At 31.1% G+C, this 22,406-nt stretch overlaps 2 protein-coding genes across 4 annotated transcripts in view; both read left to right on the forward strand.

The window, feature by feature from the left end:
• Nucleotides 1–8,479, forward strand: part of LOC143055437 (phosphatidylserine synthase 1-like) — a 47,188-nt gene extending 38,709 nt beyond the window's left edge. Inside the window, exons 10-13 of the mRNA XM_076228582.1 lie at nt 766–831; nt 1,323–1,422; nt 2,759–2,821; nt 3,609–8,479. Of these exons, the coding sequence (XP_076084697.1) occupies nt 766–831; nt 1,323–1,422; nt 2,759–2,821; nt 3,609–3,797 (418 nt within the window). The 3' untranslated portion in view covers nt 3,798–8,479. The remainder of the gene's footprint in view (nt 1–765; nt 832–1,322; nt 1,423–2,758; nt 2,822–3,608) is intronic.
• Nucleotides 8,480–13,853: 5,374 nt separating this feature from the next.
• On the forward strand, nt 13,854–21,432 carry LOC143055436 (uncharacterized). 3 transcript variants are annotated; one of them, XM_076228580.1, is made up of 3 exons: nt 13,861–13,984; nt 17,247–17,490; nt 18,373–21,432. In XM_076228580.1, exon 3 carries the CDS (start codon nt 18,387–18,389, stop codon nt 20,079–20,081), a length of 1,695 nt encoding a protein of 564 aa, XP_076084695.1. In that variant the 5' UTR covers nt 13,861–13,984; nt 17,247–17,490; nt 18,373–18,386; the 3' UTR covers nt 20,082–21,432. The 3 variants fall into 3 exon arrangements, with proteins under 3 accessions (XP_076084696.1, XP_076084695.1, XP_076084694.1); XM_076228581.1 differs by lacking the exon at nt 17,247–17,490 and having other exon boundaries at nt 13,854–13,984; XM_076228579.1 differs by lacking the exons at nt 13,861–13,984; nt 17,247–17,490 and adding an exon at nt 17,879–17,959.
• Nucleotides 21,433–22,406: the final 974 nt, after the last annotated feature.

The raw sequence follows: 22,406 nt of genomic DNA on the forward strand, positions 1-22,406 counted from the left end.
ACTTGAAAATATTTGTACCAACAACAAGATAAATAGACCTTGTGGAAACTTGATGGAAAATATTGAGTATACATTGTATCATTTCATGTCCTTAATTAATTTTGCTGTACATTCTTTAAAAAAAACACCAAAGGAATAGTTCTTTGTGTATGTTCTAAATCTTGAGGTTACAGTGAGGCTTTCAGCATGGAGGAAAGCTATATCATTAAAATTAAGAGTGGAAATGGTGAATATTTCATAGAGACTCTGTTGACTACTGAGACTACCAACTCATCATCAAGTTTGTACTTTGAAAAATGATTTCTATATTACAGACAATGGTATGTTTATGTGACAGTCTCTATGAAATATTCACCATGATTTTAATGATAAAGGTTTTCTCCATGCTTAAAGAGTGGAAATGGTGAATATTTCATACCTGATCAAAGAGCAGATAACAGCTGCATGTTCAAAACAATCATTAGCACCTGTTGGAGTGAAAATATTACTAATTGTCAATCACACCACAACTGTTTATTGAGGGATGTAACAGCTGTATAAATGTTAGCTGCAAGCATATTTCAACTTTTTTTTTAAAAGAAAGAAACAAAACTACAATGTTATTGTATACAGTATGAAATTATTGAACATATTTTAACTGTTGAATAAATGTCAGAAGGTCGTTCGTTGATTTAAAAATATATTTATATGAAATTTTCCCTGTTGACTACTGAGAATACCCACTCATCAAGAAGTTTGTACTTTGAAAAATGATTTATATTCCAGACAATGGTATGTTTACGTGACAGATGTACAGTGTAGGAGAGTTGGTGTTCAGTGTTGGATGTTTTGGTAAGACCACCATTTTTTATCATTATTGTTTGATTTTTTTTTTGATTTTTTTTTTTCATCTTCAGACAATTTTCCATCCTTTTAAAAGCTTTGAATTAAATCCTTGTTTCAAGCATTTTATATCAGTTACTGGAAGTTGTGTATTTTTAAGGGTGTTTACTTTTTCATTTGTAAGGATAAAAACCTAAAATCTATTGCCTTGGATTCAAATCAGAAAAAAAGGTTTTAGTGTAATGAGAATTTTATGCACAAATAATCTTTCTCTATAACACCATGCACAGTTTTTTTTATAAACCGCCATATAAAGTTGAGGTGGGTATACAGGAATAATTCCCTGTGTCTGTTTGTCAGTCCATGTGCCTTAAAGCATAACTCCTCCTAAACAATAGATGGTTATTTATGAAACTTTGTATAGTTCTGTACAACTACCTTGCATTTAGTTTGCATACAGATATGTTTTGGTATACATGTAATTTTTTTTTTTATTTCAGTGCAATAACCTTGACAGAAGCAATATTATGTTGTAAGCTTGGACTAGAGTTGTTTAAACAAACATCAGTTATATATTTATTATTGTGGTTAACTATACAGGTATGTATGCAGGAGTGCTCTATTTTACTCAACTTACTCAACAAAGTTGTCAAGGCCATATATTAAGTTTATCAGTCTTTCCGTCATAACGTCATTCTGCAACAAACTTGTTTAGTTATAAGACTTTTAACACCTTCACATATTGAGCTGATTTTTATTATGTGAGTTTACTATGATGAGTTACAAGTAGAGTTTTGGTTTTATGAATCCACTCCATTGATTTTTGCTAAAGTAATAGGCTTTGGACTTTAAAAATTTCGTGATAATAAAAGTTATAGAAACTTTCATTTTCAAATTTCCTCTCCTAAAAATGCCTTTAAGCCTATTTTGTGAACAGGACACTTTGTGTTGCTCTGACACATCTAGTTTTATAATTTCATGATAGTCAAAGAGTGGACCATATATTTTCAGTTCTTCACTAGTCCTAATTTTATTGTGATACCAATAAGGAGATTTGGTATGAACACCAATGTGACTACAATCCATCAAAGTCCAAAGGATTTAGACCTGGATTTCACTTGTTGTCTCCTTTACATGCATGAAATATTTGGTCCTGAACATGCATGAAATATTTACCACTGGACGTTAAGCAACCAACAATCAATCAATCAATCACTTGTTGTCTCTGTTTTGGCTTCTATATATGAAAGCAAGAATACTTGTAACCAACATTCAATGACATTTCAAAATGGGCCACAATTGATTCACCTTCTTATTACTCTAATAAAGGAATACACTTTTTCCCCCTTTCCATAGTTTAATTCTAAATATTGAAAATTAAAATGTTTAGGGCTGTTCCATAAAAACATACATGGGACCCAGGGAAGATACATTAATTTGCCACTATGGGTGGGTGTGAAATATTGTGTTTAATGGGCTTTAAATGTATGCAGGTCTCTAAAATTGCTTTTATGGGTTGTCCCTGGGTACCATGTATGTTTTAATGGAACAGCCCTTAGCAAGCTTAATCTTTTAAATTACAAAATGAAGCAGAAGACACCAAAAGAACAATAAAAGAAACACCAGTTGAAAAAAAAGAACATGTCAAAAAAGGATTTTCAACAGTCTACAAAACACCTCAAGAGCTGCTTGAATAAAAAGTTTAAGTGCGGGTCTAAAGTTTTAAACCTAACTTTAAGTGTCCCCTCAAGTGATACAACAATATTTCTAAATGGAAATTTGTCCTGTTTATAGACTTTTTTTCAAGGAAAACCAATAAATAACTTACAATTACACAAGCTAGATCAGTACATTTACATTTCTAAATGATTTTTTTTTAAATATTTTCTTCAGAGAAAACGTCATTTTTTTAACCATTTACACCTGTTTATTACAGATAATTGGTAGTGGTTTGTGTGTTTATTTGTGTGCATTGTATGCTAAAACCTGGAGATGGAAGGTAGGTTTGATAGTATAGAAAAAATAGTCCTATATAAAGAAGGTGTGGAATGATTGCCAAATGAGACAACTCCAGGGCTTCCGAATATTTTTGAAAATGCACTTACCTACTGACAACTTATCTTAAAATTTTACTTTCCCTTATATCAGTTTTCACTTTTCTGTTCCTATTTTTTTTTAATCTGAAAAAAAGGAAAAAAAGCTTGATATATGAACAATTAAAAAACATAAACAACTTTATTTGTTAACATTGATTACATTACTGTATGGGAAGTACCATGTAAAGACGATTTAATTTCCCGACAGGAAACTGGTACCTGGGTTTTCACTTACCTGATGAATTTTTTACTTTCCGTGGGAAACAGGAATTGGAATTCAGACATCCTGCAACTCTCGACAAGAGACCAAATGACACAGAAATTAACATCTATAGATCAATATATGACCTTCAACAATGAGAAAAGCCCTGAAGTTTGCTTTAAAATGCCCAGAAATGCCTTATGAAGCACAAATTTCCCATAGCTATGTAAGCAAATTTTTGGAACAACCACAAATTCAAGTATCCAATCCACTAAAATGCAGTTTTTCTTCATTCCAAGAAAATTGATATTTGATATGCTCCTACTCCTTTCACATAGGTACTGAAATCCAAGAAAACTGGTATCTAACCAATTATAATGAGTCCACAGTACACAGAATGAAATCATGTTCTCCGGAAGGGTTACCAAATGATGTGTTGCTTTATAAATGCTGTAACTACCATGATATTTATAAATTTTCTTTTACAGACTCTCCATGAAGGTGTTTACTTGACACAGGCAGAGTTAGAGTCAGAAGCCAAAAATGGGTCATATCCAAACTCTCCTAAACGAACAATTACCAATATGAATGGCCAGAGTTTAATATCTAACACAAAAGACAAAGACGTGAAGTATAATTTACGGAAAAGAGAGATTCAACTTACTACTGGTCATTAAAACATATATTGGCATAGTTTCAGAGGAAGTCAGTAGGAATTATGGGTAATTTGCAATGTGTTCATTGTTATACCTAATGAAGAATTCACTGCCTAAAATTACTCAGACTTAGTGTTCATATCAACATTTATGTGAAAGAGAGACTCAACTTACTACTGGTCATTGATTTATACATTTTGGCCATAGTTTCAGAGGATGTAATGGAGGAATTTTTCTCTTTTGGGTAATTTTGCAATATGTTCATTGTAGTTCTAAATGAATAGTTCACTGCATAAAATTACTCAGACTTAGTGTTCATATCAACATTTATGTAAACCCAGTGCTAGAAGATTGTGAAATTCATAATTGAATTGGAAACTTTCTTTGAATAGTCAGTCTACTTTTTACCATTTTAGGTGCAAGGATGACAAGGATGATGTAGTAACCAACCAATTCTATCATTGGTCTTTTTTTACTGCCATGGAAAAAAAATTACATATTTTTACAGAATTATGTGTCAGATATAGTATCATGTTGTTGTATAGACCTATTCCATATTTGTCAGTCTTTACTAAACATCACAAAGGTTCCCCTTAAATTTGACCTCACAATAGAAAATGTCTGACGTCACAAACAAAAGTTCAAAGGATGCAGATCTTCTGGGTCAAGTGTTGCAGATTTCAAAATAGCAATAAGGTTTATTTGGGCTATCCAAGAATTTAACACTTTTGGGACATGAAAGATACTTTTTTCAACACCTATTCTAAGAAAATGCAACCTTCAACAATTAACTACGTTTTTGTCTTCTAAGACCTACAATATGATTGATTTTGGAATAGATTTTAACTGTTGGTTTTATGTTGTTACTTATAAACTAATTGTTAAGAGATATCCTGTGTAGAATGCTGCACTTATTTCCATCAGAATTTGAAATTAATATAGAATAAGGGATGGCTACTGATAAAGAACCAAATGTTGGCATGATAAGTAACAAAGATTACTTTTGGTTATAAGTTGATATTTATAAACTAATTGTTAAGAGATATCCTTGGTAGAATGTATGTAATTATTTCCATCAGAATTTGAAATTAATATAGAATAAAAGATGGCTTCTGATAAAGAACCAAATGTTGGCTTGATGAGTAACAAAGATTACCCGGGATTATTTAAGTGAATTGTATATAAAGTGTTTATTAAATTATGAGATTATTTTTGTGAGATTTTAGGAGATTTTAGCATGTGTTCCTTTAAAGTGAACGCAAATTAATTGTTTGTTCTTCAAACTTTTTTATTCTTGGTACCAAACAGTTATATTAATTGTTAATAATTACATTAGATGTATGCTTCATTATAATGCGTTATTCTGTCAGATTGGGAAAATGCACATTATCACATGTTATTCCTTGAGAAATTGCACTTCATACAAAATTTACTTCGGTCAACGCTTTTACATCCCAATGAAGTTACAAAAAGAAGCATTCAATTCTTAAATGAATATTAAATTTTTACTGTCTCAGAATCCAACCACAATCTTTGCAAATTTAAAAAATTGAATGCATGTATGAAAGTTTGCTGTAAATTTTGCCCATTGATATTAAACAATTTCCCTTGGATTGAGGATGAGGAAAAGTTTAAATTGATGTTTTATAACATGATGAAATATATAGTCCCATAATGTGCTCAATGTTCTGAAAAAGGGCTAGTGATGCCTTGTGGTAAATACAATAAAAACTAACAAAGCAATTTTAAAAGAAAGGGAACATTTATTATCCATGGTTTTGATCTATCATGATAATTTCCCAGTAGGCAAATCCAGGGTTTCTGGTATTGGAACCTTCTCCTTTTTTTTATGATGATCAATGCTTTTGAGTGAGGACATAGGTTTGGAACCCCCCTTTTGCCTGGGTTGGTTTGTATTTATGCTTCAATGTCCATGTTACTGTTCTTGTTTGTCTGCGCTGCCAAAAACTAGTCAAATATTTGTTTTTGTTTAGAAGAAATGATGCCACATATGGTTTGTTCGGCAGAAGTTTTGTTGAACTTGCAAATAAACCAGTCAAATCTACCAAATAAGAACCTGATAAATTTTTAATAGCAACTGCCAAACTAATCATGAATCAATTTTTGACACTTCATGGAAACTGTTTTGATCCTAATTAGTTAGACATTTTAGTTTATTGTATCAATTGTATTCCCATATTGTTTTGTATTGTTTTATTTAGGATGATATTTTATATATTTTACTCAGTTTTTACAGTTTTAAAGTTATTTATACTTGTGTGTTGTCTGTATGTGAGATTAGTTAGGACAGATTGTTTGCTTTGAATATCCCTATGTTGAAGTCAGCTATGGTTTATTTATCACCTTATTAGTTTTCAGTATGTGCTCATTGCCAGTAGTATATTGTTTGTAAATTTATTTACTAATAACATAGATTTTATATCTAAAATTTTTAGTAGCAGTATTAATTTGCTCTGACACTGAAATCTATTAAGACATTTTTTTTTTTTTTTTTTTTTATTTATATTTGTTATCTTTGAACTTGTACTTAGTCTTTTTTTTTTTGCATGGACAAGAATTTTCTCCTTTTGATCATATTTCAATTAGTTAGCCAAACTGTTGCATATGCCTTTTGTTAAAATTAGCTTATTTGGTGCCAAAACTAAGATTAGAGGCATTTAACCATTTAACTAGAGTATTCATCAATGATTAATTAATAATTGTGTACTTAATGTCCAGTGGAAGATATTTCTAACATTTATTTTATTTCGTGCCTCAGTAAATGGTAGCCCTGGTTAACAAATTTTATATTTCAAGGTAACAAATATTGTAATGATACCTTTTAATTTTAGTACAGACTAACCTATTGTTTTTAATTTGAAATAAATACATTTTCACTGATAAATAACACTATATAGCACAATGTTGTAGTTTAAGTTAAGAAAATACATGACAAAGGGAACAAGCTTTAAGTTTATACCATAAAATGTCAAAAAGATTCTCAAAAGTCTTATTTGAAAAGGGCAGAAGTTACCTATTTCCAATGATGAATTTGAGAAATTCATTTTATGAAGGATTTGCTTCAGATCTTAAACCAATACAGAGCTAAAAGATGAAATTTTAATTTTTGAAACAGTTTTACCTGTCAAGAATGAACAAAAAAAATATTTATGATGGATTAGCTTCGTAACTTAAACCAAAGCAGAGCCTTTGGCTGTTTGTTTTTATGCTTTCGTAGGGTTGTTGTCTCTTTGACACATTCCCCATTTCCATTCTCTATTTTAAGATTGAATTACCAGTTTTGTATCAATTTTATCTGTCAAAAATAAAATAGAAGTTTATCATGAAGGATTCACATAAACAGCATGTCAGCTTCATATTAGTGTATTGATATTGGTAAATGTCCAATCTTTGATCTGCTGAGACATGGTGAAATGTTGTCTTACATTCAATATATTGTTTCTTGGACGTAGATATAAAAGAAGATGGCTTAAACTTATTGAGTACTTAAACCTTTTTTAAATACCTTTTTTAGTTTTATTTTTTTCTTGAATCTATGTAACAAGGTTAACTATGCATCGTTAACCCTCCTTTGTTAACCTAAGAAAATGTAAAATGGTATGAAAACTGATATGATTTTTATCTTTCTATGAATGAAATGTATGATTTCATTCATAATACCATATGGATTTGTAATTAAAATATAAAGAAAGTTTAATATTTGATTTTTGTTGTAAAAATCAGAGGTTTTATATTGTATTGTATCAATATATGTGTTATACTATTATTAAGAAACCATTAGTCAGATATGCCAAAGTCAATGTGTGTCAAACAGTTTTATCTTCTCACTTAAAATTGTAGTAGTTACATTTATAGTGGTCAGTTATGGTCTTAATGTTGTTGTTATGATAAACCATGATATGATATTTTGTGGGTACATTTTAAGTGGTCAGTTATGGTCTTAATGATGTGTTTATAAACCATGATACATAAGAAAGAAAAGAAACAATATTTTGTAGGTACATTTTAAGTGGTCAGTTATGGTCTTAATGTTGTGTTTATAAACCATGATACGTAAGAAAGAAAAAAAGCAATATTTAGTGGGTACAATTTAAGTGGTCAGCTATGGTCTTAATGTTGTGTTTATAAACCATGATACATAAGAAAGAAAAGAAATAATATTTAGTGGGTACAATTTAAGTGGTCAGTTATTATGGTCTTAATGTTGTGTTTATAAACCATGATATATTAAAAAGAAAAGAAATGATATTTTGTGGGTACAATTTAAGTGGTCAGTTATGGTCTTAATGTTGTTGTTATGATAAACCATGATATATCAAAAAGAAAAGAAATGATATTTTGTGGGTACATTTTATGTGGTCAGTTATGGTCTTAATGTTGTGTTTATAAACAATGATACATAAGTAAGAAAAGAAACAATATTTACTGGGTACAACTTTAGTGGTCAGTTATGGTCTTAATAATGTGTTTATAAACCATGAAACATAAGAAAGAAAAGAAACGATATTTAGTGGGTACATTTTAAGTGGTCAGTTATGGTCTTAATAATGTGTTTATAAACTATGAAACATAAGAAAGAAAAGAAACGATATTTAGTGGGTTCATTTTAAGTGGTCAATTATGGTCTTAATGATGTGTTTTAAACCATGATTCTGAAAAAAAAACCATTAAGAAACAATGTATATGTTGTGTACAAGTTGTAATGTTGTACAAATTATAATTTGTACAGAATTTTTGTACAAGTTATCAGTGTTTTGTGACCTGCTGAACAAAAATGGATGATGCAAGCACACAGTCTTATGCTCCGCATACTTCTGTCAATTTTTCACAACTTCATGATACAATCTAATACTGAGCATTGATACAAAAACATTATAAGACCTCACAAAAATTTTGTATAGATATGAATATGGTATAAGGAAAAAAATAAAATTAGAATTTAAACCATTCAGGTATCCTCATTTCCAGTTTGAAGGCAATGATAATAGCACTAAATGTTAGGCTGATGCATATTTTTTTTAATTGAAAACATTACACTGGTACATTTTATAAGTTAAACCTGTATCACCTGTTGCAAGAAGGTAGGTGTCAAAAAACTTATAACTTGTACAAAAACCCTGTACAAATTATAATTTGTACAAACTTACATCTTGTACACAACATATATGTTAAGAAATAATTCATATTGTTTATATTTCTATTTTGTGACTTTGCGTTGTCTGATTTATAAAATCACTTCACCATGTATTGAATATTCAAAGAAAAGATGTGAATGTAGCAACATATCGTTTTACTAAAAATTACTAGCCTGCCAAAGTACAGAACACACATTTGACTTTTAACACTTATCAGACTAACTCAGCATCTTTTTGATAAATACAGTCAAAACTGCTAAAGAGACCACCTGTATTAAGCAAACACCAGAGTTATAAGACCATTAATTTTAGATCCCTCTGTAGTGCATTTTCAATAGATTGAACCTTTATTAAAAGACCACTTGTCTTATGAGACCTTTTTTGGTCTCCCTTGAGTGGTCTCTTAAAACAGGTTTCACTGTATATTGATAAACTACCCTAGGGAGCTGAAAAGTAAAGTTTTATAAAAATAATGTAAAAAGGTGATTATTTTCGCATTGCTTTTGATGATAAACCTATACTAGAACACATCTATAAAATAATGAAATTTGAGTAAAAATGATTACCATGCATTCACACTTGTCCCTTGAATGTTTTATAAATTACTTTCAACAAAACAGTTTTTCGTGACATCCTCTGTGCAAAATTAAGACAATTAATGTAAGCCAAATACTCTTCATGACTTCCTTTGTGCTAAAATAAGACAAACACTGTAAACCCAAATAATTTTTGTGAAGTCCCATGTCTGTAAAAAAACAAGTCAAATTTTTATTATTGCTGATATCAATATTCCTAACTTAAATTTATCTGGAAAATGTGAAAATTGCAACAACAAAAGTAGACTGAAAGAGATTACAAAAGGCAAAATAAAGTATCCGCCAAAAACAAGTTGGTTTACAATCTAAATCTGCCCAATTAGTTCTTATTTAACTGAATGAACTGAAATGAAGAGTTGACATTTTATTTGCTCTTCAGTATATCAGTTACATTTATTTATGTACGAAAGAGTTATCAACAACAAATATTTTATATAAAGTAAAACATAGAAAATGTCAAATTGTGAGAAATTACATTCTTATATAAGTACATGTTTAAATGTTGTGAATGAGTAGATATCTTGGTTATTGAGGAGGTCCGTTGTGTTTATGATCTGTGCATTTTACAGTATTATTTATATGTGTAATGATATTTTATCTGTTATATTTTCTATTTATTATAGTTAATGATAAGCACAAATTAAAATGGTCACAAACACAATTCTGTTGTTATTTACCCAGTATATAAAGTCATATAGTAACTTGACAACATGCAGAAGTTATAACATTAATGGTACCAATTTTACTGATACATACAACATATCCACATTTCAACAATTAATGTCTCTTTAGTTAGCACAAATAGTTATGGTCACACACACACACATACACACACACACTTAAGATTGTTATATTCACAAGGTATATAAAATTACTAGTTGAAAAATAGTACTAGGTACTTGTAAGCAAACAGGTGCAATAACATTAACAGAACCTAATTTACTGCACTAGATCCACATAATGATAATTAATGTCTCTTCAGAGGGAATCAAGGCTGCAATTTTGTATAATCCAAAACCTAATACCAAGAGCTGATGCAATTGAAAAAGACTAAAGCAAGACAAAGAGGGACCAAAGATACCAACGATATATTCAAACTCATAAGTTAAAAACAAATTGACAATTTCATGGCAAAAATAGTCCCATACAAGGAATCAATCCTCCATCACTGTAAAATAGTTTACAATTTGTAGCATGTATAAGGATAGACTTGTACCTCAAATGTCATAAAACGATAAATTTAAGTATCATATTTAAAACCAAAGGTCAGATTAAATGTATAACATTGGACACCTAGATATTGATAAGTGATTTTTATGGCGACTCACAGGTTGTGTTAATGTCACAGTCTTATACTTGGCATTGGTTTAAATGTTCTCAAGTTTTTGATGTACAACTTTTGTTGAGCCTGCAACTTTTGTTGCAGAAAGGTCGACATAGGGATAGTGATCCGGCGGTGGCGTATATGGAAGCGGCTGCGGCGTTAGCTGACTTCTTAAAAGCTTTATATTTTAGAAGGTGGAAGACCTGGATGCTTCATAATTTGCATATATATGCCTCATGTTACGAAGTCTCCGTCAGTCACATGTCCAATGACCTTGACCTCATTTGTATGGTTCAGTGACTACCTGAAAAAAAGTTAAGATTTTTTGTAATGTTAATTTCTCTTTTATCATATGTAATAGGATAACTATATTTGGTATGTGCGTACCTTGCAAGGTCCCCATGCCCGTCGGACAGTTTTCATTTGACCTCGACCTCATTTCGTGGATCATTGAGCAAGGTTAAGTTTTGGTGGTCAAGTCCATATCACTGATACTATAAGCAATAGGTCTAGTAAACTCGGTGTATGAAAGGACTGTGAGGTGTACATGTCCAACTGTCAGGTGTCTTCTGACCTTGACCTCATTTTCATGGTTCAGTGGTCAAAGTTTTGTGTTTTGGTCTGTTTTTCTTATACTTTATGCAATAGGTCTTGTATGTTTGGTGTATGGAATGATTGTACATGTCCAACTGGCAGGTGTCATCTGACCTTGTCCTCATTTTCATGGTTCAGTGGTCAAAGTTAAGTTTTTTAGTTTTGGTCTTTTTTCTAATACTATATGCAATAGGTCAACTATATTTGGTGTATGGAAATATTTTATAATCCATATATCAGTCGTGCAGGTTTTATTCGATCTTGACCTCATTTTCATGGTACATTGCTCAGTGTAAAGTTTTTGTGGTTTGGTCATTTTCTTAAACTTTAGGCAATAGGTCAACTATATTAATTTTGTTATATGGAAGAGTTGTTAGCTGTACATGTCTGTCTGGCATGGTTCATCTTACCTTGACCTCATTTTCATTGTTCATTGGTCATTGTTTAGTTTTCTCGGTTAATGTTAAGGATATGTGATAGTTGTAATAGAGCTTTATATTTAGGACTCAACATACTATCAATGATTAGTAAAGAAGGCAAGACATTTCAGTGTGCGTACTCTTGTATCTTTTGATGGTTATTAAAAGCCGTTAGTAAAACTTCCTAACATTTGGATGATTTCATTGATGCAGTATTGTGTTGTTCGTACCTGTCTTGTTTGTGATCCAAATTAATGCTTCTCACCTTTGTACTATTCTTTTGGCTTACAAAATTTTAATTCTAGTATCCATGAAAAGTTCATTTACCCTTGTATACTATAAACGTTTAAGGTCACAAATATTTCCATGCCTGTACAAAGTGAAAATCACTATTGGTTCTTGTGTAGCATTGACCATCGATAAAGTGATATAGATGTGCCATTGTTTGACTGCGAAGGCAATGTCAACAACGTATTTGTTTTTGATAAGGTCAATTTCAGTTGAACCATTGGTGGTAAGTTGATGTTATTTGATACGCTCAAGATAAAATTCGAATATCACGGACCAGACAATGTGCAACAAATCTATGGCTTCCATGACTTATTGCTTAAACAATCTATGGCAGGTTAATATGCATGTATATTTATTCTATCCCTTTTTGATGACGAATTAGTGTTTGGGATTTTGTTTTGTACCTTCACATCATTTTTTTTTCTATGTACTGCTTTGTGTGTAGTTATAATAGTTAGTGATGATTGTGGTTATCTATTCAGTTTGATAAAAAAACCTAAAAGGATCATGTGTTATTGTTCAATCTGATTTTGACAAAATAAAAGAACAGTGAAAACCAAAAGTTGTAGAGGGTAGTAACACAAACAATTTCTCGCTCCTTATCTTTTGTACAAGCTATAAAGATATGGAAACATTTTGATTGATATTTGCTTGGTTATTTTTAGATAAATACATTTGAACAATCAGAACTTTCAGCGGGAAAAATATCTCTCGACATACATGTAATAGTCAACTGGTTATAATTTAGGAAAATATTACCTGTTTTAAGGATTATATAGGCAATACAAATATACATCAAGGGACCTATTACAAACCTAGGTCACGCTTATTACTTCAAATGTATAAATACGTGATAATGATTTACTATGATCAATTTCATTTGACATATTGCTGTTCATTCTCCGTAAACAAAATCTTCATAGATACCAGGATTAAAATTTTGAATTTACGGGCGATTTGTCTACAAAAGATTTGCCAGTGACGCTCGATTATAACAAAGATTAAAAGGCCAATTAAGTACGAAGTTCAGGAGCTAATTAGGAACAAAAATTTGCTGAATGTTTCGCCAAATACAGCAATCTATTCCTGAGGTAGAAACACACAAGTGCTGACTACTGGGCTGGTGATACCCTCGGGAAATAAAAACTCCACCAGCAGTGACATCGATCCAGGGGTTGTGAATAATCTCATCATATATAGCAGTAAAATTTTATTTGTTTCTTTATGAACAATAATACATAAAATTATTTTTACAAACTTCTTCGACTTATGGGGTTTATTGTTCATGTAGGATCTTCCGAATTATTTTTAATATTCCCGCTGCGGCGGAGGAGTCATTATGTGTTACCCTTAGCTGTCTGTACGTCCCTCATTACGTTCGTTCGTACATCCCTTGATTATATACCGTTCTCTAAATTAAGTATTCTCTAACCTAATGTTATGAAACTTATACACAATACTTATAAATAAGTACCATACAACATAGACCAAGTTTGGCGTCACCTTTCTTGCTTAATGCACCTTTCCAAGTCATATACAAGCGGGGACACCATCTGTGTCACTTGTACATATTCTCCACTTTTGTTAACAGAAATGAGATTCTATTACTATCCATATCTTAATCGTATATAATTGTTCCATCATGCGAATCGGTGTTTTTTTAAACGAAATCGAAAGAATGTTGTGTAAACAGCCGTGATATAGATTACTAAGTAAGAGATATCTGTAATTCTATAATTATCTTAACTTTTACATTATTGACAGATATTGGACATTTTACTCTCGTCTTCGAATTCCGTTCCAAACATATACAAACATAGTTATCAGGGTAAGAATTATTTAAACCTCTACCATTTAGACATATTGCATTTCTATTGTAAAACGTTTTGAAACTACGAGTGATAAGATAGAAATGAGTATCACATTTATGTGATGTGTTTGAGCGTTTGGTTATGACATTATTATGGACTTTCCGTTTTGAATTTTACTCAGTGCTCAGTATTTCTGTGATTTTACTTTTTATTTAAAGTCGGGATTCAACCTTGAACAATGGTGCTGGTGAAATTTATAATTTTAATAACACCAACATTTGAAATATATCGATTTGGAACAGAGTGAATGTTTTAGGAATACTACTGTTACAGTAGTCTTTGCGATCCCGAGAATATAACACGCCCACAAGTCAGCACTTTTGTTTTGTCATACATTATCATATATTTATCAGAATAGACAAAATGAAAGAATTGGTCAAGTTTGTTCCATTAAAAAGAAATTGCAAGCGTAGATACAAGTCTTGGCTTGGGGGGATAAATTGTACTTTGTACAAAATACACACTCCAGGTTCCTACAGAAAAATCGCGGAAAATTTTATTTCGAAGATACTTTACTTCTTGGGATGACAACGTTTATGTAACGCTTGGTGAAACAATTGGCCTAGTCATGGAAACCTTCTTTTTTTTACACTATATAGATGATGTTCTCCCACTATATTACTTTCGTGACTTTTTTTACATTTTAAATGTAATACTTGGTTATTACAAAATGTATAAAATAAGCAGACATTAGTCGGTCGTTAATATATCGGAAATTTCTATATCAAATGCTATGTAATGATTTGTGTACTCTTTGTAAGGAAGAAATGTCATAAGTGATGCAGTCATATGGTTTGCATAATGTGAGATATTTCTTTGTATGGACTGCAAATCCCAATCGTTTTGGAAAAATGAAGAATTACCGTCATTTTTCCAAGTGATGAGTAATTGGTTGATAACCAATGGTAGACAGTTTGAACTGTACGGTTCTTTCAATGCTTTTGTACACCAACGTGCGTCTCCAAAAAAGCTCATCAATGACGCTCGAATCCAAAAAAGTTAAAAAGGCTATATAAAATACGAAGTTGAAGAGCATTGAGGACCAAAATTCCTAAACGTTTTGCCAAAGACAATCTTTTCCTGAGGTAGAAAAGCCTTTGTTTTTCAAAAAGTATAAAGTTTTATTAACAGTTAATTTATAAATTTCACCATATCAATGATAATTCCTGTCAGCACAGAAGGGCTGACTACTGGGCTCGTGATACATCGGGAGGAAACTCCACCAGCAGTGGCATCGACCCAGTGGTTGTAAATAAACTCATCATAGATACCAGGATTAAATTTTATATATACGCCGACGAGCGTCAAAATAAGAGTTATCCTTATAGCAATATAAATCAAATCCCATTATTCGCGTAAATATATACAATACAACCTCACAATACTTGATAAAAGTATAGTAATCAGATGCGACCGGCTAGGTTTTAAAACACGCTACAACTTATCTTGTTTACTTAAGCTTTTCAGATCAGTTTTCCAGAACTTGGACATTTTATTCCCTGTATATCATTTTCTCTTTGTTCACACAACAAACTGTTAGGGTAAAATTACATATCAACTTCAGTTGTGTTAGGTAAAAATTCACCATATACTTCTAAACGATAAAATAAAATATACTTCATTCAAAATTAAGGGGCGAACAAGTGGGAAATGCCAATATAATTATAATAGACATACATTTGTTAATTTGTCTGTTGAAACAGAAAGTGAATACTCATTTCCGGAAGATTTGATACACAACAAATTATGACTTTGACCTTACAGCGGATGTGTAACTACACCAGTTGTTTGTTGAACGATATATTAACTGTCATGTTTTTTTAATAAAATTTGCAGCTGTCTTAGATGGGGTTAACAAAATAGAAAATAATATAAAAAGAAAAGTTGCGTGCTGAAATATAGAATAGAGTACAGTTCATAATTTGCTAACGAAATCAAAAATAAAGATACAATGCCTAAAAATGGGGAATACAGAAATGAATAAAAGACAATCCCTCTCTAGACCGCCATGTATTTAATTATATATGAATTGGGTGCTCTCCCTTTGTAGTTTCCGATGATTGTTTTCGTAAGTAAATGTTTGTTTATGTTTAATTTCATCCAGACAAACTAATATACAAAGTAGCATTAGTTTAATAATTTGTAAATTATAAAAGTGTATAAAAAAGAAGATGTGGTATGATTGTCAATGAGACAACTGTCCACAAGAGACCACAATGACACAGACATTAACAACTATAGGTCATCGTACGGCCAACAATGAGCAAAGCCTGTTTTATGTTACTTTGTTTATTTGATAAATATTCAATTACTCAATATCTCTTCAACACCACATCTTTTGATATATTCTTGAAAGTGACAAGTTTCTTTTTATCACTTAATCATGAGTTGCTCCTGCGTGTAGAATGTCACTCTTGTTACCGAAAGGTGAAGAATAGGCCTGATTCTGGTTTCCCTTATCACGCTGAGGGAGAAGAGTGGCATAATGCGAATTTTCCAGGGGCGAGGGGTTGAATCGATGGATATTGGAGACAGGCAGTGTAACAGTAACATCAATTAATTCCACTCGAGTTAGTCAAAAACAAAGACACTGACATTATTTTGATACGGTAATTGCTAAAATACGCGCAGTATATGCATTCAATTACAGTTACTTTTCAAGCTTAATCTTTGGAATTACTATTTAAATTTATTTTATTTGACATGAACATCTTTTCCTTTTGATTTTATTTAGTACCGTTTCGTTTTTTAAATTTACTTTTGTATTATTATTTTTTTTTAAATTTTATTTGACTGTTTATTTTTTTCTTTCGTTTTTGTTCATGTGGTTTGTCTATATTCCTTTTTGTTTCTCTTTGTCGGCATATTTGTTTGTTTTATAGTGATTAGGACTATGATACAATGTGGAAAACTGTACCACTATTTGTGAAATTTTTACCTATTATGTCTTTGATTTGTTCACCAATCGTTGTCAATATAATGGCATGTTATGCGGCTGTCATTCGAGTGTGATGTTTAGCTAGCTATAAAACCAGGTTTAATCTACTTTTTTCTATTGAAGACAGGAATATGACATTATTCATTTGATGTGCTTGAGCTTTTAATTTTCCATTTGCTTAGGGATTTCCGTTTAGAGTTTTCCTCGGAGGTCGGTATTTTTGTTATTGTACTTCATTGTTGTATTATTGTCTATAAATTAATGAGTTCTTTTTTTTTCAGCCTACTTCTTATATCAGATATCCTGATAATACTATATGAACAAAGAACTAGACAAACACGTAACAGAAGGTGTCGACACCTATCCCCTTCTGTTACAGATATATTTGCTACTGTTCAACCTAGACATGTTTTGTGAGATCTCAACCCTCATCTTATACCTCTAGCCAATGTAAATAAACATACACACAGTAATAGGCACAGACAAACTCAGTTTAAAAGAAGTCTAAGTCCGATGTCAGAATAGGTAACAACAAAAATAAAACTAAGCAAAATGACAATGATACATGAATTAATAAGATACTACCAGCTTTTTTTTTATTCAACAATACATTGCATGCTGTTAATAATTCACTTCACTAGTCCAGCATTCTAGTGAAGGGTCTCTTTATTTTTACAAGAAATCTACGGTTTCTCTCTGTTTATCAATAACACATTACAATTCATTTAAACTTTATTAAAAATATTTCATTTTTAATCGTAAATAAGTAAGTATATATGAAATTCTTATTTATCGATATGTATTATCAGAGACATATAATATATGTCTCTGGTATTATCTAGCTTGTTTGAAAAGAACAAGTTTCCGGATATAGTTCACACTTTCCGTTATCAATTTACTATTATTGTACTAATATCTCTTCCTAGTTTGGAAATTACCAGATCAAATAATGATTTAAATACGAATAATATACGCTATTCACAGGTACAATGAGGTATGTATGAATACAAAATTCGATATATTTGTTCCGATTCTGTAATAAATTAGTATGTAAATATTTTCTTCTTTTTTTAACGATAAAAAAAACGGAGATACTACTTTCAGTTACTGACATGCCAGCTCCAGATCTCAATTATACTTATTGAAATATTATGTCTGCATCATATGAATATCAAGCACAGTCCCGCCTTTTAGGTGTTTAGTGTCATACCATCATAAAATATATTAGAAGACTAGAATGCTTGGTTCTACTTTGTGAAAAAAATTTACATTGTAAAATAGAGATATATGCTAAAGATATTTCGTTTTGTTTTACTTATATACCTCATCTGTTCTGTCTTGTGAGTTTCTTAATACCAAGTTTTGAATAGTTATTGGAAAATATGTCAGTATTCCCTATATTTTCAGGAAAAATACATACAATGGCGTCGCCAAATAAGGACTTCTGTATTCTTTGTAAAGAGGATAACGTCACAAATGATGCAGTCACGTGGTGTACAGAATGCGAGGTCTTCCTTTGTGTGGACTGTGAGAAATATCATAACAGGTCTAGAGTTTCTAAAGACCATAAGACAATATCGACTGAGAATTATCATGAATTGCCTTCATTTATAAAAGAGACGAGCAATCTGTGTACAGTGCATGACAGAAAGTTTGAACTGTACTGTTCTTTCCACGCATGCGCCTGTTGTGTCCATTGTGTCACCGATCAACATCAAACATGTCAGACCATGAAACAATTTTCCGAAATTCTTAAACAAGTCAAATCATCAGCTGCTGTTCCTCTCCTTGAAAAGGATCTGAATGATCTGAAAGAAAATATTGATGAGATAGTCGAATATTTGAGAAACAGAATAAGTACAAACACAAAGCAGAAAACCGAGGTAATTCAGACTATTCAATCCATGCGTCAATCCATCGATAATAATCTAAACCAACTAGAACAGCAACTTCTCCAAGATCTAGAAATTCAACATTCAAAATTGAAATCTGAAATGGAGACGCTATTGCACGAAGTGGATAAACGAGCCATAAAAATAAGGAAATTGCAAAACGAATTTTCAAATATGACTAAAAATGCAACAGAACTTCAAACCTATGTAGGTCTGAAAGAAATTGAGAAAATGACAACAATAGAGGCGAACTACATAGAAGATTTAAAGCGTGGCTCTGATTTAAACGAACGTAACTTGCTTGTGATAACTTCACCCATTCTTGCATCCATTCTTCATGATGTCAAATCATTTGGAGAGATCACAGTTGACACCCGTCCTTGTAATGTTAAGGCAAATACCAGAAGGAAAGATCAAGCTCAGTATTTAATTCCTGTTCCAACGATAGATCAAATAAAGCCATCGTTCTCAAAAATTCTATCAGTACCTACAGGAAAAAGATTTCGTTTTGTTGATTGTTGCATTCTACCTAATGGTAATATAATAGCTCTTGGTATAGCTGATGACAAGGGCCATTCATATAATCTAGAGGTGCTTACAAATGATGGAACATTTATTCAAATTGTGTCATTTCAAGAGGAACCTGACAGTGTTTGTTTTGTTAAAAATGGTACAGTGGCCGTTTCCTTTTATAAGTCGTCTGCAATGGCCCTGGTGGATATAGACCAAAGAAAGGTTATCAGAAATTTTAAATTTTCTCATCCATGTGGTGACGTTTCAAGTGATGGTCAAGTGATGGTCATAGCAAAGCCTACAACACAAAATGTCATTGTCATGAACCTTCAAGACTATTCAAAGAAAAAATTGAGAGGAATCAATCTTCACAATATTTCATTGGTCATGGGAAATATCTACGGCACCAACGTTATAAATAACACAGTAAGCTGCTACAAATTGAGTGGAGAAATGCTATGGACATTTGAACTCAAGGACCTTGAGGCACCATTAGGAATTGCATTAGATAAAAACGGATTTATTTTTGTTGCTTGCAGGGATAGTAATAAAATAGTTGTAGTTTCGCCTGATGGCATATCAAATAGGACAATATTAAATCACGATAATGGAATCGAAGCTCCTTCCACGGTAGAAATTGATATGAAATCTGGAATAATGTTAGTTACAAGTCGAGCCGCTGGTAAGGATGCTTTACTATTTAAACTCTGAATCCCAAGATTTAAATTCATTCCATATATGGAGCAACCGTAACATTATTATAGGAATATATTGTTCATTGCCCTGTAGCTAGTGTACATTGAATCATTACATATATTGTGAATTGTACCATTACCTATATTGTGAATTGTACCATTTCCTATAGTGTTAATTGTTCCATTACCTAAAGTGCATATAATGTCATTGCCCATTGTGTATATTGAGTCATTACGTATAGTTAATATTACTCATTACCTCTAGTTTTAACTCATTACCCTATAGTGTATAGTGTACCATACCCTGCATTATAAATTGTCAATAACCTATATTGTAAATTGTACGATACCCTATATTGTATATTGAACCATCATCTATAGTGTTCGGTGCACCATTATCTATATTGCATATTCTGCCATTGCCTATATAGCTATTGTGTATAAAGAGTCATTATTTAAGTTAATATTACTCATTACACTATAGTGTATATTGTGTCATTACCTTTAATGTTTATTGTACCATTACATATAGAGTATATTCTGTCATTGCCTATAGCTTATATTGTTCCATTGCGTATAGCTTATATTGTTCCATTGCGTTTAGTTTATAGTGTTCCATTGCCTAGACTGTATATTAAGTCATTACATAGAGTGTATATTGAGTCATTACCTTGAGTATATACAATGTATTGTACCATTACTTAGAGTGTATTTTGTACCATTACCTATAGTGAATATTGTACCATTACCTATAATGTATATTGTACCATTACATAGAGAGTATATTCTGTCATTGCCTATAGCTTATATTGTTCCATTGTGTATAGTTTATAGTGGTCCATTGCCTGAGGTGTATTTTCTGCCATTGTCTTTTGTGTATATAGTCATTACCTTTAGTGTATATTCTGTCATTGCCTATTGTGTATATAGAGTCATTACGTATAGTTAAAATTACTCACTACCCTTTATTTTGTATTGCACCATTACCGATATTATCTATTTTAACAGTACATATAGAGTATATTCTGACATTAGCTTATATTGTTCCATTGCGTATGGTTTATATTGTTCCATTGCCTATATATCATATTGTTTCATTGCCTATTGTTTATGTTGAAGATAAGGCCTATTTCAAAGATTTCAGATACGAGAGGTGTCAGAATTTATCAAATGAAAGACCGACCGTATGAAAGTCTTTTTTGGGCAATCTTGACACCCCGAGTGTAAAAATGTACAAATCACTTTGTACGTAATTTATTGTACCAACTTAGTCTATGGAAGGGGTGCTATTGCGTTGTTTTTGTAATGACATGTATATTTGACCAATTTGAGCAAAACTATCACATTTTTAAAACATATGTTTTATAAAAATTCACAGTGGCATGTTCGCATGTTCTACAAGTATTATTCAACCTCTGAAAAGATCAAATACTATGTACATTGTACTGACTAGAAAAATGTTATTTTTTCATTACAATTAACATGGGTTAAGATTCAATGTGAGCAAAATCTGAACTGGAAAACTGTTTTCAGAATCCTTTTTGCTGTTAAAAAAAAGATTATAGTGGTTGCGATTCAGATTAAACATTGCAACAAATCAGTATCTAGATAAAATAAGTTTTACTGATGATTCTTTTTTATTTAAACAGAAAACGAGTCTACAGAAAATCTCTTTTAGAATTTCTTCACTGTACAAAGATTTCTACAGAATATTGATAACTGTTTTTTTTTTCATGTGGAATAATTTTAAGATTGAATTAAACTTTCTTTTTGGAGAAGACTTTTCCAAGGCATTCCCTAATCCACACAATATGATTGTCTTTATATGAAATATATGTTTAATTCTCAATGCTAAAAACGAATATCTCATTGCAAGCAATGAAAATATAGCTTAAGGATGTGTATAGATTAGGGAATATGATAGCTGTATGAAAATTGAAAAATAACTGAATTTAACTATGTGTGTGACGCTTTAAAAAAATGCTATTTATAAAAAAAAATTATGACTATTAACCAAACATTTATTTTAGAGACTATATAATTAATTCTCGTATTTTCTTCTTGATCTGTATTGTCAATTGTTCAGAAATAAATATATTGTTAATTTTTATGATAAAATCCTCCTTAAAATGTAACATTTAAAGATTAAAACAATATGAAGATAGGAATATAACAGGAACATTTCTTATTTTTTTCATTTTCTTCATCATTTTTCACTCCTATACTATCTGTTACCTATTATTATTTATAAACTTAACTTTTTATTTTCATTACTTTTTTCTTTTGATCTGTTTTATGAAAAATATCAACAATATCAACAATCATAATGTATTTATTATAA

Source organism: Mytilus galloprovincialis, chromosome 12 (genome assembly GCF_965363235.1).
Source record: "Mytilus galloprovincialis chromosome 12, xbMytGall1.hap1.1, whole genome shotgun sequence".
Lineage (NCBI taxonomy): Eukaryota > Metazoa > Mollusca > Bivalvia > Mytilida > Mytilidae > Mytilus > Mytilus galloprovincialis.

Excerpts from the sequence above, each read along its gene's own strand:
- LOC143055436 (XM_076228581.1), top strand. The coding sequence starts at position 18,387 with ATGGCGTCGCCAAATAAGGACTTCTGTATTCTTTGTAAAGAGGATAAC.